Consider the following 16951-nt stretch of genomic DNA (forward strand, 5'->3'; position numbering starts at 1 on the left):
ACACTTTCTCCACGTACGCGTACACCATGCAAACATTGGGGTTAGACTCGTCTGGTGTGACACGTCCCCGGGCGGCGGTGGGGGGGGGGGGGGGGGGGGGGCGTCTTTACTCTTCTTTCATGACAGCTGGTCGATTTTTTGAATAACATGGTTCACTTCGGCACAATATACAATATTACAGCACACTGGCAGTGAAGCGAAGGATTGGAGGTTGAGAATGTTTAGGAGAGGATGTCCAGTCCCCGCATTCGTGTCAAGAAGATGACCTCCTGAATTTTGGTTGGACTGGGGGACGGGAATCGTATGAACTTATTGCTGGGATAATATTATCTATTTACCTAGAGAAAAATCAAAATGTATTTTATGTGTATTAATGTGCAAATTAATTGTGTCAAGACTATTAAACTTTAACTGTGCACACAGTTAATAGCTTACGGAATATTTATTACTAATGTTCATTTCTTTTGCTTTCATCAGCTTCTCAACGCGTTGTGGCATAGATTCGACCAGGGTAAGGCAAATGTTTCGTAATTCGTACTCATGGAACCACACTTTTACTTCATTTACTAAGATGCATTCTTCTACCGAACAGTCATTTTCCCAAGACTCCCTTTCAAAATGTTTCACAAATTTTCGATAGCATTCAAATTTTGTGAAATACAAAGCCACTGAAGCACATTAATAACGGTTTCTTCCATGAACGTCTTGAATGCTTTAGGCCCGTAACACAGGGCCACAACATGCTGAAACGTACCTCCATGAAGGCATAATCCGCTCTCGAAATATTTCCATACGTTTGGTCAATTCATCATACCGCAAACTGGGACTAGTGCTCCGGTTCCACTTGCAGTAGAAAATAACCCAAAATATTTTTGGGAAGGTATTTTACACTCTGTTCAAAAGATTAGGTCTCACTGTCCCACGAGTGCTTTGCCTGATAACCCTTGTAGTGAAACCTCGCACAGAGAGTGTGTCAGATAAACAAAGGAGAAAAGGGATCCACTTGCAGTGTTTGGAACGTACCAAATACTTTGAAGAAGGGGAAAATTTTATGTTGGAGAGACTGGACGATCAACCAACACCAGGATCACAGAACATAAGCAGTACTGCAAGTTGGAGCGGGAGGAGAAATCGGTTGTGGCAGAGCACGCGCTGTGTGGACCGATTAAACAATGAAATTCGCCGACTTGGCAGTTCTTGCTGTAAAGAGGACTTGCGATACCGGCTTGTTCAGAGAAGCTATAGAAGCAAACAAACAGGAGAACAGCTTCAACAAGAAAGAAGAAAGCGTCCAGGTCAACGGATTCTAGATGCCCATGCTACAGTGAATGACCATTGCATGTAGCATGGGGAGAACCACGGAAAAGCCCTTGGACAATCGCGCTCTAGGTACATACAGGGTGGCGCACGAAATGTGTTACCAAATGTTTCTTTCTCAATTTACGAAACACATTAGAACTTCCGCTGGGATCTCTACAGCAGTACCAGCAGAGCTTGGAAAAACAAATGAGTTACGAAATGACGTGTAATTCACGATACTGCCACTAGGAGACTAGTAAGCAGCAGTGGCTAACAATGGAAGACTGACGACACAGCTACGATCGGCAGTTGTGTTACTTTTTCATGAAACGAAAAGCCTTGTGTGACTCAGAGGCGTTTTCGACAACAGTTTAACACACGATGGGTCCCTTGCAAGAAGACCATCCACACGTTGTGCGATAAATTTGTACAGGAAGGAACAGTATTGGAAGCGAAGCGAACTCGGCCTAAGCCTGTTTGTTCGACGGAGAATATTGAAGCGGTACGAGTTGCTGTACAGAGAACTCCCGGGAAATCGTGTAGAAAGGTAGCAGTGCAACTGGGAATATCCAGACGCTCCGTTCAACGCATTGTTAAAAGTGACCTCCATATGTACCCATACAAGGTAACCTGTGCACAGAAACTCACTGAAGAACACAAGCAGCAGAGACTACTGTTTGCTCAGTGGGCGGAGGATAGGGAAGAAACTCTCAACAACGTTTGGTTTTCAGACGACGCGCATTTTCATTTTGACGGTGTGGTTAACAAACACAAACAAAATGTACGCTTTTGGGCCACTGAAAACCCACAAGTGCTTCATGAACGACAACATTATGCTCCGAGGATTACAGTGTGGGCAGCAATTTCCAGTCACGGACTTACTGGACCCTTTTTCTTTGAAGAAACTGTGAACAGTGAGCGTTATTTGAGCATGCTTTGCAATAGCTTCATTCCACAACTTCTTGCTACTGCCTTGCCCTTAAATACGTAGTGGTTCATGCAAGATGGAGCAAGGCCACTTACTGCAAATACTGTGTTGGAGTTTTTACAAGAGCATTTCAACATGCTGATCATTTCACTCAGGTTTCCTGGCCGTTTCAATGACGGACAAAATTGGCCCCCCAATAATCCAGACCTCAATCCATGTGACTTTTTTCTTTGGGGGTACCTAAAGGAAAAAGTTTTCCCGAAACGTCCACGTGATTTAATGGAGCTCAGAAGACTTATTCTTCAAGCTTCCAGTGATATTACGGAAGACATATGCCGTAGGGTAATCACTAACTGCAGTGTTCGTTTGTAGGAAGTTAGGAAACAAAAAGGTAGACATATTGAAAATGTGCTGAGTTAGAACAAATCTGCATGGACGGCTCTTCATTGTAGTATATGTTCCTTTCAGATTGTATTGACAATAAAGTTTATATTCAAAAACAAAATGGTAACACATTTCGTGCGCCACCCTGTATATACCTCTGTCACGAGCTCGACTCTAGTCCGCTACCAGCAATGAAGGGAGTAGCTTTGACAATGGGAGCTAATCCTGCTGGTCAAACATCAGAAAAATCATCTGACAAACGTCGGCCGAAGAACGTGCGACAGAAGTGAAGAGGTAATTTGTCAATTTGTCAATAAAATGTAACTTATCGCCGAAACTCAGTTTTCAGTCACTGGAGGTTCAAGATATCGTTTTGGCCCATGCCAACCATTTTTTATTACATCGCTGGTGCCAACAACTGCTTCTTTATTGGTTTCATGCCTTCCGCCTACATACAGGAAACCCACACCACACCGTCGAAGAGTCCGTTTCTACTCCAGCAGCCAATAAATCTCTCTCAAAGTCCTTACTTGTCTTCTGATGACAAAATCTATTATTTTATGTACAGCTTTGTCAGTTCTGGGGGTGGTTCTTTTGTTTTGTCCACATCTGCCTTCTCTCGTTGGAGGCATTGAGGCAGTATCGTCATGTTCCCTAATAAGTCTTGAAACACTAGATTTTCCCGCACCAACAATCGACACAACGTTTCTTATAGTCATACATACATATTCAAAAGAGCAATTATTTTTGCGCGCTTCATTGTAAAATATCCTTTTAACACACAGGCAAAGTTTTCTGTCGAGAAGAAGGAAATAACACACGCTGTTACTACACATGTGAGCACTCAACTGGTTTTTTTCTTTGTATTCTGCCTTACGAAAGGTCGTGTCATGGGGAAAACCTCGTCAGAGAGGTCCACCGCATGAGAGTCTAGGGAAGTGATGCCAGTGGTGGTTTCCCCTTGCCCTCCACTGGTGATGATGGAGTGATAATGAGGACAACAGAACACCCAGTCCCTGAGCGGAGAAAATCTCCGGCTCAAATGGCTTTAAGCACTTTGTGACTTAAAATCTGAGGTCATCAATCCCCTAGGCTTTCAGCTTCTTAAACCTAGCTAACCTAAGGACATCACACACATCCATGCCCGAGGCAGGATTCAAACCTGCGACAATAGCAGCAGCGTTGTTCCAGACTGAAGCGCCCAGAACCGCGCGGCCACAACGGTCGGTGAAAATTTCCGAACCATCCGGGGATCGAAGCCGAGCCCCTTGGCGTAACAGACCGCCACGCTGACCACTCAGCTATCGGGGCGGACACTAAACTAGTGGAGACCTACAATTGTTTTTTAAAGTCAAAGCAACAACATTCCCCGAACAGTCCTACAACTGGGCGGTTAAAATGGGTACAGCTAAGCAATTTCTGTGCATTATAAAATATGTGCTTGTAAAATCCATTTGCATGTTACTGTATATGTAAATGTTTTGTTGTATGTTGGTGTATGGGTAAGTATGTCTTTTTTATTGGAGTAGAATGTCCAGTCGCTGTATTGTTTGAAACTTTGTGAAAATAAAACGACTTACTAGCAGTAGTAGTGTTGTCAGCACCTCTGGTAGTTTTCCGGAATACAATGGAGAAATTTCGCCTTCGCCTGAAGCTGGTAATGCTTAGCGCGTGGTCAACGTTCCTACGGAGCTTCGCCCCCAGTGCCAGCTATTATCTGGACAGAATATAACTCATCTGCGCGATTTTGCGCCTCCGAATTTCGCTGCTGTAGGCCGCGTCCTCTGCCACAGAGCGCAATTCAATTACCGCTTAATGAACGTGAACTGTGAAAACACGGCCCGGTCGCCCTCGAACAGTGCGCATTAACAAGCTCCCTCCGCTGACTCGCTGAGGCAAAATCTGCCAGCTCTGCACCCGGATTCACCCTGTTTTTCTTCTTCGAGTCGAACGCGTCCCGAGCCTCTTTTTGCCGGCAGCAATGTCTGCCTCTCTCCTGGCTTTCACTATGCACTGAAATAATGCCAGATATCCTCCCCATTTTCATCTGGAAAGTCTCCACATTCACTTGGATTATTCAGTACACACAATGTTGTCGACTTTGACAGAGGTACGAGTTGTAATGTTACTGGCTAAGTTTCTGTCATTCCTGTACACCAAATATCATCTCTATTGCACAGTCCCGTACACTTCATAAAGTTACAACTTTACACATAAGAAAAAAACCTCCTTTTAGGTTCGATCCGGAACCGCGTGACTGCTACGGTCGCAGGTTCGAATCCTACCTCGGGCATGAATGTGTGTGATGTCCTTAGGTTAGTTAGGTTTAAGTGGTTCTAAGTTCTAGGGGACTGATGACCTCAGATGTTGAGTCCCATAGTGCTCAGAGCCATTTGAACCATTTTTTTAGGTTCGGTAATAACAAACAAATATATGTGAATAGTGAGTGCAGCAAGTCACTTGAATAGCTTTTCTTAATTTGGGGAATCTTTACACATTCAACTAAAATCATAGATTTTCTTTTCTTTGTAGATTCTATAGTGATTATGGAAAAGAACGTCATCATTTTCTTGCAGTAGTTTACGACAGGTCGCTGGAGTAAGCAGCGGTAGGGAGAAAGAGGGTTATTTCCGTTCTCAAGAAGAGTCGTCGGACAGATAAACGTAATCGTACAACTACATCACTGATTTCGATCTCTTGTAGATTTATGAAACATAATGGCTCTCTCATCGGCAACGTTGTTACATCATTGGCTTGTGCTCAGAGAATGATGCTTTTATTGTTCAGATGATAATTATAGTTCATCTTGAAACTTCCTGGCAGATTAAAACTGTGTGCCCGACCGAGACTCGAACTCGGGAGCTTTACCTTTTGGGGCAAGTGCTCTACCATGTGAGCTACTGAAGCACGACTCACGCCGAGTCCCTACAGCTTTACTGCTGCCAGTATCTCGTCTCCTACCTTCCAAACTTTACAGAAGTTCTCCTGCGAAACTTGCAAAACTAGCACTCCTGAAAGAAAGGATACTGCGGAGACATGGCTTAGCTACAGCCTGGGGGATGTTCCCAGTTCATCTTAGTGACAAAATCACACACAAATACACACACACACACACACACACACACACACACACACACACAGAGGGAGAGAGAGATTTGGGGGGGGGGGGGAGACAACATAGATGAAAATATACGATAATAGAAGGGGAAAACATTCCGGTAGATACGGTTCTGCAAACGAGCCGTTTGCGGGACACTTGCAGCGTTTGGATAAGAGAACCCACCGACTTCAGTACGATACTCACACACTCGTATTGACGTAGTTGCTACGAACGTGTTTGACATGTAGATCTTTCAATTAAGTGACCATGTAACTGGTGTTAAATTTCTGGCATGGTTCATGGTTTTATATGCACACATATATTGTAAACAGTAGGTTCCTATTCACACCTTGGTGTATGCTCGGAGCCACTTTTACATGTGTTGATTCAGTCTCGTTACGAACGATGTATTGAGTTCTCCCTTCAAATCATGGCTTCTGTGAGTGGAAACTGTGGTCCGATACATCGTAAACTCGAAATTAGTTCATTAAAGTGCAAAGTGATGGTATTAAGGAAAACAGTGTCTCATAAGGAAAAAAACGTGTACTTAATTACAGACAACAATGACGAGCTACGAGGGGATGCTGGTTAGTACTTAACTTTAAAAACAATAACTGCTGTTATGGGTTTCGAAAAAATTGTTTCCTCAACATACTCCCCCATGATTGGATCAAATGGCTCTAAGCACTACGGGACTTAACAGTCCCCTTGACTTAGAACTACGTAAACCTAACCACCTAAGGACATCACAACACTCATGCCTCGAACAGCTCGACCACAGCGGTCGGCACTCCCGCATGAGCTCAACACATTTGCGTCATCTTTGTTCCAATTTTTTTAAACCATTTAAAAAGAAAGAAAAAGAGAATCGATTGTGTAGCAGACCACTCATCCGCGGCCGTTCTCGCTCCCTCGTTCTTCAGAAATAGTCTTCTTTTATCATGGGAAATAGATAATAGTCCGAAGGGGCCAACGCGAAGTCATGTGAATAGGTTGGATTTTTGGAGTTTTCTTAGTAAAGATGTGAGGGTCTTTGCTGCTTGATAATACCTTATGAGGAGCCGGGTGGTGGCGGTGGTGGGACGGGGGGATAAAAGGGGAGGGGCAAACAAGGTTCCTATACTCAGCTTCCTTCGATGTCTGGAGACCGATTTTTGCTTCAGCTTGTCGAGAAGTTGAACACAGAACTTGATGGTATTGGTTTTATCATACCATAAGTAGTCAATATATAGGATTCCATCTTTATTCCGAATGACAGATGCGACCGACTTGTCTGGTGATCTTTATCTTTGTGTTTTGGACGTGGAGAATGAATGTGTCTCCATTCCTTGTACTGCTCTTTCGTCTCTGTGTCATACGCGTGTACCCAAGTTTTGTCTGTGTTGACGAGACTATCTATAAATCTCACAGGATCACAGCGAAATTGGACCAAAATGGATTGTAAAGCAACCACTGAATTACGCTCACGGTCTGCGTTGAGACAGTTGGGAATTTATATGGCTGGGAACTTTCTCATGTCCAAAATCTCATAGATGATATAACCTACACGTTGTCTAGATATCCCACACTCTCCGCTATATTTTTAGCAGTTATCCGTCGATCATCCAGGATCGTGGAATGGATAGTGCCCACTGTTTGCGGAACAGTCACTTGAGTTATATTTCAAGGATGCTCTTGATCATCATTGCTATAACGCAGCAACTCATTACTGATAGTGGAGTATGAAAGGGAGTTACGACCCATTGTACTAGATACATCACTGTAAATACGCTTGGGCCGGCCGGTGTGGCCGAGCGGTTTTAGGTGCTTCAGTCTGGAACCGCGCGACCGCTACAGTCGCAGGTTCGAATCCTGCCTCGGGCATGGATATGTGTGATGTCCTCAGGTTAGTTAGGTTTCAGTAGTTCAGTAGTTAGTTAGGTTTCATAATGCTCAGAGCTTCTACAGGACTGTATACTGAGGGAAATGCAGGTCTGCAGGCTTGTACAAGTTTGGGATATGGTAGGCAACAGATATGTATTTTGCTTCTGTTCACTAGCTGATCCTTTCTGGAATATCTCAAAAACAGATCTCAGAATGTTTCAGTTTGCAGGTGACTGATGACCTCAGATGTTAAGTCCCATAGTGCTCAGAGCCACTGGAACCATTTTAAATACGCTTGGCCGTGTTCCCCGTAAAAAAAGAATAAATAAACACAGATGTATCTCTTTTACTGTGAACACACTTTTTTCTTGCACGATGTTGACCTTACACACGCACTGAACCATAAGAAAATATATAATTTAAATTACGGGGCTTAGCGCCAAAATGTCAGAAGTAATCGGCATCGATTTGAACTAGAAAAAGCCTAGGACTTACCGTAATGTGTCATAATTCGTAAAAGTAAATTTCATCCAGATAATTGTTTTGTTTTCTGATTCTTCTGTTTACACAGTCATGTGAAGATGGTCTATTTCCGTTTCTCTATGATTTAGAAGTTAGGCTTATGTCTTGTAAGTAATTGTGAGCAGATACATTCTATCGATATTTGGTCACGCCATACTAAAAGAAATGGTCCCTCATACTTTTAAATGCATTTCTGGTTTTGTGACATTTTTCTTCTTTATGTAGTCATTTCGTGGATGACGAGGGGACGAAACGAGACTCGAGAAAAAGAAAATAATTTTGGCTCTGACAGATTAATAATTACATTGCGCAAGTCCAGTTATGACCGCTGCATCTCATATTACGTTGCTGCATAATACTTCCAACTTGAAGCTAGACTTCACAACCACTGGGGTTTAACCATACATCTGTGAAACAGGGAAGTGTCCCTAGTATCCTAAAAAAGAAAAAAAAACTGGAAATGTGAGATTCACGTCTCGGCCTGAATGCTCATTGACGGGTACGGGCAGCTTACTTAACACATCAATAAACTTCTATCCAAATGAAGAATTCTCACTTCTTTCCTACCAAGCTCTGTGGGACGTCACATCTATTCTTACTGAATGGAAAACCTTGGAGCTAGAGTACCGTGCAAGTTTTATGTATATGAATGAAGTCATTTCTGGCACATAAATGTCGACAAAAGTCGGTTTTTTTGTTCAAACATTTTTGCAGCACCAGTTTCAGACATTAATAGACAAACTTCGGAAAGAGCACATACGGAGCTATTTAACTAAGCTGTTCACCACGTAATATTTCCGGAAGCAGTTAATATATCGTTATTCTATTTTCATCCAAAAGTATTGTGACAAACTACCTACTAAATAATGAGTTGTTCTTTTAAAAGCTGGTTTAACTGCAGAGATATCAGTAGCAAAATCGTTTCCTCAGAGCTATGATAATATATGCTGCTAATGTCGTCGTGCTAAAAGAGATGCCGAATTCAAGTACGTTTCACTTGACATATCGGTAAGAAGTGTATGGTGAATATTGCACAACGAGCAGCAATAGCCACAGACACTGCACTTTTGCCGGGAAATGGAATCATGAACGACAAACACGACCTGTACGACAGTGACGATGGGCGATGAGGCCAACTTTTATGTATCAGGTATTGTTAACATTAGATACAGGTCATTTGAATATCCGTAACTGTTTCATGTAACACCACTTCACAATGAGAAAGTGATAATATTGTGCGCCATGTTATCGTCTGGGTTCAGAGGGCCGTATGTTCTTGCTGTTACTGTTAATATAGAACGCCGTGTTCACATGTTGAACCATTTTGTAGAGCGACAGCTTACTGATCTGCCTTTAACTGCAAGCACATTCTTCCAGCAAGAAGCATTACCTCGCGGCATTCCATTAATGCTCTATAGAACAATATCCATCTCCTGTCCTCCAAGACCCCCTGGCCTTTCACAGTGTGGTTTCTTCCTTCGGGGTCATTTGAAATCACTGATCCGATGTGATCAGCCACACGCCATTCAGGAACAGAAGGATGAAATTCAAGTGAAAATTAATCGAATTCCAGTGCCAGTCGTGGAAGATTGACGTCTAACTTCCGTAAAAGACTTGTAATGTGTGTGAATAAAAATGGCGACCATCTATGTGGTATCGTTTCCAAGTGATGGTCATTTTCGGTTGCAAGCATTGTAAAATCATATTGTGTGTCTTTTATATCGCTATGAATGAACATATATCAGTGGTGAAGGCTTCAGAATCGCCCGTTTCACACATGGCAAAGCAAGAGTAACCTCTCGTCCTACAAGCCCATACACACTGCTTAAAAGAATTAGGGGAACACGTGTGTCAACGTACGGTATGCACATGTGGTATTACTGCGTAGCTTCAGTTCTACGCTTTCAGTGTGTAAAACAACTAGAATCATTCGTCATCTATCGGTTGTATTATACGTTACAGTCCCAGGTGACCGCTCAGAAAGGAGCGATCGTTGGTGTCCCAACATTCTCTAGTGGGATACAGTTGTCATATGTGGATTTATACAAACAGGAATGTTCAACGCGACATCTTAATGCTGTGCAAGTACCAAGCACAGTCTGTTTGAGCCAAAACGGATGGAGTTTGCGTGGTGTTGATGCAGATGCCAATGCGTCTCCATCTATGATTTTTAGGTTGTACCCACGCTGCAGGGGGACAGGTCACTAAACAAGCTGAGTTGGACATGGTCACCGACGTGGAGACCGACATCTGGCCATCTCTGCGTTGCGCCGTCGTACCGATACCGCCAGAGTAGGGCAAGACGATAAGAGAAGGACCACTTTAGCAACTGTGTCCCATCACACTGTAATTGACGTGTTACGAGAAGAACCTTACGTTCAGGACGTGCTGTTCGAGTACCCCGCTTGGCGCGATAACATCTCGCAATTCGCCTTCATTTTTGCCGTTTCCAGGTCAGCTGAGAACTTCATTACCGGCGATAATTGCTATTCACAGACGAATCGCGATTTGTGAGATTTAAAACTTTCCCGGCGTGCATATTGTTCCACAAAATTTCCGGCGAGACGTTGGGTGTTTGCAACTTCCTGCCACAATATTTCGGAGCAGAGTCTTCTGACCATCTTCAGGTGATACTGGCGAAAAATCCCAGAGCTCTGGTACTTAAGGCCCCTCCGGCACATGCGCGATGGATTCACTTGGCTTTGCACGTGCGCTGTGGCCTCAAACAGCGCTGTAATGTCAGCTGAGCACTCGCCTAGAGCTGCACGAGGCAGTTTACAAGATTCCGTGTGAATGTGGCAAATCTTATATAGGGCAAACGACGCGTACTGTGCAGGATCGCATTGTAGAACATCAGCGGCATACTCGACTTCATCAGCCTTGTAAGTATGCCATCGCCGAACACTTTATTTCCACTGGTCATGCCATGAATTACAATGAGACAAAAATTGTGGCCCATACGACTAACTTTTGCAGTTCTAATATTAACGAATCCGTGGAAATATGACTGTTTGACCATGAGTCTCTTATTAATCTTGACGGTGGTTAACAATTGAATTCGGCAAACAATCAAATCGTCGAGTAACTTCGTGTCCTCCGTAGCCGGCGTAGTTCTGTGATGGAACCGGGGAAAGACAACCGAATTGATATCGATGCGGCGAGTTTTCACCACGGAGGGCGCGCGGGGCAGCAGAATCGAAAGCGCTCATGTAGCGCACGTGCAGCGCCAAGTGAATCCACCGCGCATGTGCCGGAGGGGCCTTAAATACGAGAGCTCACGGAATTTCGTCAGTATCACCTGAAGATGGCCAGAAGACTCTGCGCCGAAATATGGTGGCAGGAAGTTGCAAACATCCGGCAGTTCGTCCGAAGGTTTGTGAAACGAATCCAGATTTGCTCTGAACGGGGTGATGGCCGCATAGTGTTTGGAGACGCCGGCGTGAGCTATCTGCTACGTGTAGTCTAGGAAATCGTCGTTTCAGCCAAGGTTCTGTGATGGTGTGGAGAGGCTTCAGTGTTAACAGCTGTACGACCTTGTCGTTGTCCATGGTCGTCTTACCGTCGGGCAGTACATTGAACAGATGAAGTTGGGCCATGTGGTTGCTGTTGCATACGATGATGGCCTTGAATTCCTTATCACTCAAGATAGTGCCAGGCCCCATGTGGCGGGCGTCACCAGGGATGAATTGCGAACCCTGGACATTGAATTAATGGACTATCTGGTGGTGAGGCCTACATAAGCCGGACATTGAATTAATGGACTATCTGGTGGTGAGTCCTACATAAGCCTCGTCGAGCATATGTGGGGCATGCTCGACAGATGAGTTTGTGGTCGCTCTGTTCCATACAGCCCCGTCTAGAACGATGATCTCTCACTGAAGAACGCGAACAGATACAGTAGGGTGAAGTCTGTAGACCTATACGGAGTATTTGAAGTAGGTAGACTGCGGAAGACACACACGTTATAGAAGCACTTAGAGTCCAATTACAGCCACCCAAGATGATGATAGTTTCCTGTTTGTTTTGACACTTGAGAGACGTTTCAGTTCTTGTTACGTAAATGAACGAGGATCTTAGTGAAAAATACTCACCAGAGTGTGGCAGATGCCTAAATACATGTTCCCGTAATTCTTTTAAGTAGAGTATGTTCACTGCCGGAAAAAATTTAATATACTAGGAATGATGATGTCGATACCGATCCAATAACGTCATATGCCACCTTTGTGGTAGTAGATTTACTGACAATGATTTGAGCGTTGTCGACCAAAGATTACGTAGTGGCATGGGCTACAAGAGCGACATTTGTGTCTGCCCTTTAATAGGGAATGCTCACAGGCAGAAGGCTAAGTGTGGTGCAAAGGTGCGAAGCAAATATGCAACCGTGCCAAAGAGACGCACTCATGATTCTTACAGTAAAATGAGCGAATTCGAAAGAGGTTATATTCTGACCTTCCAAGTGGCGTGATGGTCGTTTTGTAGAACTACCACACAAGTTGGACGTTCTGCGTCAGCTATGTATAAAAGCTGCTATCAGTGGTCACGTGAACATGCAGACACCCGTAAACAAGTTTCTGGAAGTACACGCAACACACACGCAACATCGACGTAGTCTCGGGGCAGCAACGGATGATCATATAACTACCAAAGTGCAGATAAGACATCTTGTGAGTTCAGACGTGTCAACATGAATTGTTGCGAACGTACTGTTATGAGTGAGACCACTGACAAGCACATCTATAGCCCGCCTTCCACTCACACCACAGCACTGACATGCACGTTCCGACTAGTGCCGTCAAAGGATCAGTTGGAAAATGGATGGTACGCTGTGATGTTCAGTGAAGAAACTAGATTCTGCCTGCATGCAAGTTATGATCGTTTGCGGGTACGACGTAGCACTGGTGATCGTTGTCTCGTAGAGTGTATTCATTCTCATGGTCTGGCGTGCGATAAGATGTAAGTCTAATTCATCTTTGGTGTATCTCTAGGGGTCGATAACCGCAGCTCGGTACGTGCAGAATGTTACGCGACACGCTCTTCTCATGTTGTTCCACAGGAAGGTGATCGTGATTACCCACACAACGTCCATAAAACTCAATGTGCTCTACAAAACGTGCAGCAGTTTCCTGGCCATCGCTGTTGGTATATGATGGGACGAGAGATGATCGCTGTGACTTATCACCCAACAACACTGGCAGAACTATGTGAACAACTCGAGCAGGCGTTGCGTAATGTGTCCCAGAACTGTATTCGCCATCAGTACACAAGACTGGCTGCCAGAGTCTGCATCTGCATTGCCACTTGAGGACCTACGGCAAGTACCGATATTGGTGTTTCAGAGTGGTTCGATACCTGTAAACTCCGCACCGCTTGTGGTTTTGATCTGTATGTGCTATTTTCATGCACCCGACATGCGCTGTTGCAACAGTAAATCTTTGATAAATTAAAAATACTTAAAGGTATTATTATTATTTTCTAGCTTCGTATATGACAAATTAAGATTCCGTGCGATCTAGCGCACTGCTTCCCCAGTGGGGAGGCGTGCCAGCGCCCGGCACGAATCCGTCCAGCGGATTAGTGTCGTGGTTCGGTGTGCCGGCCGCCCTGTGGATGGTTTTGAAGGCAGTTTTCCACCTGCTGTCTGGGTCCGTTTATTCCGCCTCAGTTACACTATGTTGGCGATTGCTACGCAAACACTGTCACCACGTACGCGTACACTGTAATGAGTCTACGACGCAGACATTGGAGTTATACTCGTCTGAGACATTCCCGGGGGCGGGAGGAGGGGGCGGGGGGGGGGGGGGGTGTAATGTGTCTTTCTTCTATAAGTTATATGAGGATTCTATGAAGTTCGTGAAGTTAAATTTCATAAATCTATCTTTCATAAAACCACGTATGAAACTATTAAAAATAAGCAATATTATATTTGCAGGTTGCCAAACAGAACTTTAAATTCTCATTGAAAACGAGCGCCAGCCTCCCTACAAATACTATCAGATGCTTTAGCGTAATAAAATTTATGCAGAAAGGCACCTAACCTATAGTAAATTGTATCACTTTATGATAAAATAAATCTTGAGATTTGACGCTAATTAATTTTGGTTGTGTTTTTCAAATAAGTTCTTCTGCTCCGGCTACGTCGTATTTCCTGTGGAAATAAAAAGTTTAAATGTGCCGCGTAATATGGTCCAACTTTCTCAGTCAAAGATGATCACAGCTAGCTCCGCAGCAGCTGCAAAAAAAACTCTTGCGTTATAACAAATACGGCGTGGGTTCCTTAAATGATAAGCTTATTATATTTTCGTAACTTTTTTACACATCAATTATGTTCTAGTAATTAAACGAGAGCAAGACAAAAGCTATCGCAATACAATCGTACCTTCTGCACTCAAACAATAGCTAAGACACAAGAGAACCTCAGAAGACGACTAAGTTCGTTGTCGTCCAGTCCTTTTATAATATAACAAAGGTTATGGTATTCAGTTCTTTAATTTACACATATGATCTTATGTCACGGAGAATAATGTCTTTTTTTATAATCAGAATCGATAAATTGTCTTTAAAGTCATTTCGTCACTTTGTCCGTATCACAATTAGGCATTACAGTTCACACAATATTACGCATGTATAGTTCTTCTGTCGTTATTTATATTGCTCATGTCAAGTACAGGGTGTTACAAAAAGGTACGGCCAAACTTTCAGGAAACATTCCTCACACACAAAGAAATAAAATATGTTATGTGGACATGTGTCCGGAAACGCTTACTTACCATGTTAGAGCTCATTTTATTACTTCTCTTCAAATCACATTAATCATGGAATAGAAACACACAGCAACAGAACGTACCAGCGTGACTTCAAACACTTTGTTACAGGAAATGTTCAAAATGTCCTCCGTTAGCGAGGATGCATGCATCCACCCTCCATCCCATGGAATCCCTGATGCGCTGATGCAGCCTTGGAGAATGGCGTATTGTATCACAGCTGTCCACAATACAAGCACGAAGAGTCTCTACATTTGGTACCGCGGTTGCGTAGACAAGAGATTTCAAATGCCCCAATAAATGAAAGTCAAGAGGGTTGAGGTCAGGAGAGCGTGGAGGCCATGGAATTGGTCTGCCTCTACCAATCCATCGGTCACCGAATCTGTTGTTGAGAAGCGTACGAACACTTCGACTGAAATGTGCAGGAGCTCCATCGTGTATGAACCACATATTGTGTCGTACTTGAAAAGCACATGTTCTAGCAGCACAAGTAGAGTATTCCGTATGAAATCATGATAACGTGCTCCATTGAGCGTAGGTGGAAGTAACTAAAATGAGCTCTAACATGGAAAGTAAGCGTTTCCGGACACATGTCCACATAACATCTTTTCTTTATTTGTGTGTGAGGAATATTTCCAGAAAGTTTGGCTGCAACTTTTTGTAAACCCTGTATATGGAAAGGGACACTATAGTGGGTGGTGGGGGGGGGGGCACTGAGTGCCTAACCACACAATTACCCTGGGTTCGATGTAGGGCGGCGGTGGTGTGAGTAGACTACTGTAGCCTGTTGTGGGGTTGTCTACTGTGTACTATTGAGGGCTACGACGGGGACGAAGCCTCTCCGTCGTTTCGAGGTCCCAAGTTCGGTACATACATACAGATAAGATTCGCATCAAGGCTGAAAGGCTGATTGTCGTTGTACAAGATGACAGTTAAGCATTCTTTTATTGTTGCTTATTAGTCTTCACAGACTTACTGCTGCTGTTGCCGTCACTTTATGGAGTTGTGATGGTATGAGGAGTGTTCCAGACTGGCGTAACTGAAGCCTGTACTTACTGTGGCGATGGAGACTGTTTTCACGAACGTGCTCGGTGTGCAGGGCGGCCGGACGCGCCGCACAGCTGCGAGGTGAGCGGCCGCGGCGCGACCACGCTGCGCGTGACGTGCGCGCGCGGCAGCGACGGGGGGCTGCCGCAGCAGTTCACGCTGGAGCTGGCGGACGCGGAGCGCCGGCTGGTGGCGAACGTGACGAGCCGCGGCCGGCCCGACTTCCTGCTGGAGGGCCTGCAGCCGGGCGCGCGCTACACGGCGCTCGTGTACAGCAGCAACGGCAAGGGCCGCAGCCAGGGCAGCGCCGCCGTAGAGGCCGCCACGCGCGCCGCGCCGCCGCAGCCGCCGCCGCAGCGACAGCCCTCACACCACGCAGGTAGGCGCGCTGCTTTCTGAGGGCAACGCCTCGCCTTCAGAAATCTTAGTCATACACAGATGCGCCCTGAGCGAGCTGTAATGAATGCAACAGAGGTGAAACGTACAGCGTGGCCATACTGAAATATTTGCAAAGTAATAGTATACCTATTCCGATCCTGGACCACAGTTCAACTTTCCGCCACTTGTAGGCGCTACTGCCGAGGCGCTGCACTCAGTGGTCGTGTTGTGGAACTTAGAACCAAAAATGGCGTTTGAGGGCACCTTAAAAATCAAGTGTCGTGATGGAGGGAAATATAAAATTGTAAAATGATGCCATTGGGATATTCTAAACTGTAAGACAGCGGGAAATTTTACAAAATTTAAAAAAGTTAAAATATTTAAAAAAGTGAAGACATATGATATATCAAATCTATTACAGTGATACAACATAAACACTGTCCCTGCATATCTTGTCTTCTGCCTTATGCCTTACCCTTACCCTTCCCCCCTCTTCCTCCTCTCCTTTATCGCCCTCCACTCCCATTGTTAGAGCACAGCATTTTATCTGCAACCAAACAATACCAACAAGTGGTATTTTATGCCCACTCTCTAAAGATGTTCACTCTAGTCACTTCCTTTATATTTTAAAATTATGAAAAAAATATTTAAAGTTTTTAATGTTTCAGT

General features: G+C 44.4%; 1 protein-coding gene across 1 annotated transcript in view; it reads left to right on the plus strand.

Moving 5' to 3' along the window:
• LOC124709827 (hemicentin-1-like) overlaps window positions 1-16382 on the plus strand; it is a 432676-nt gene extending 416294 nt beyond the window's left edge. The window contains exons 11-12 of the mRNA XM_047240877.1: window positions 15957-16216; window positions 16377-16382. Of these exons, the coding sequence (XP_047096833.1) occupies window positions 15957-16216; window positions 16377-16382 (266 nt within the window). The remainder of the gene's footprint in view (window positions 1-15956; window positions 16217-16376) is intronic.
• The last annotated feature ends 569 nt before the right edge of the window (window positions 16383-16951 follow it).

Source organism: Schistocerca piceifrons, chromosome 1, assembly GCF_021461385.2.
Source record: "Schistocerca piceifrons isolate TAMUIC-IGC-003096 chromosome 1, iqSchPice1.1, whole genome shotgun sequence".
Classification (NCBI taxonomy): Eukaryota; Metazoa; Arthropoda; class Insecta; order Orthoptera; family Acrididae; genus Schistocerca; species Schistocerca piceifrons.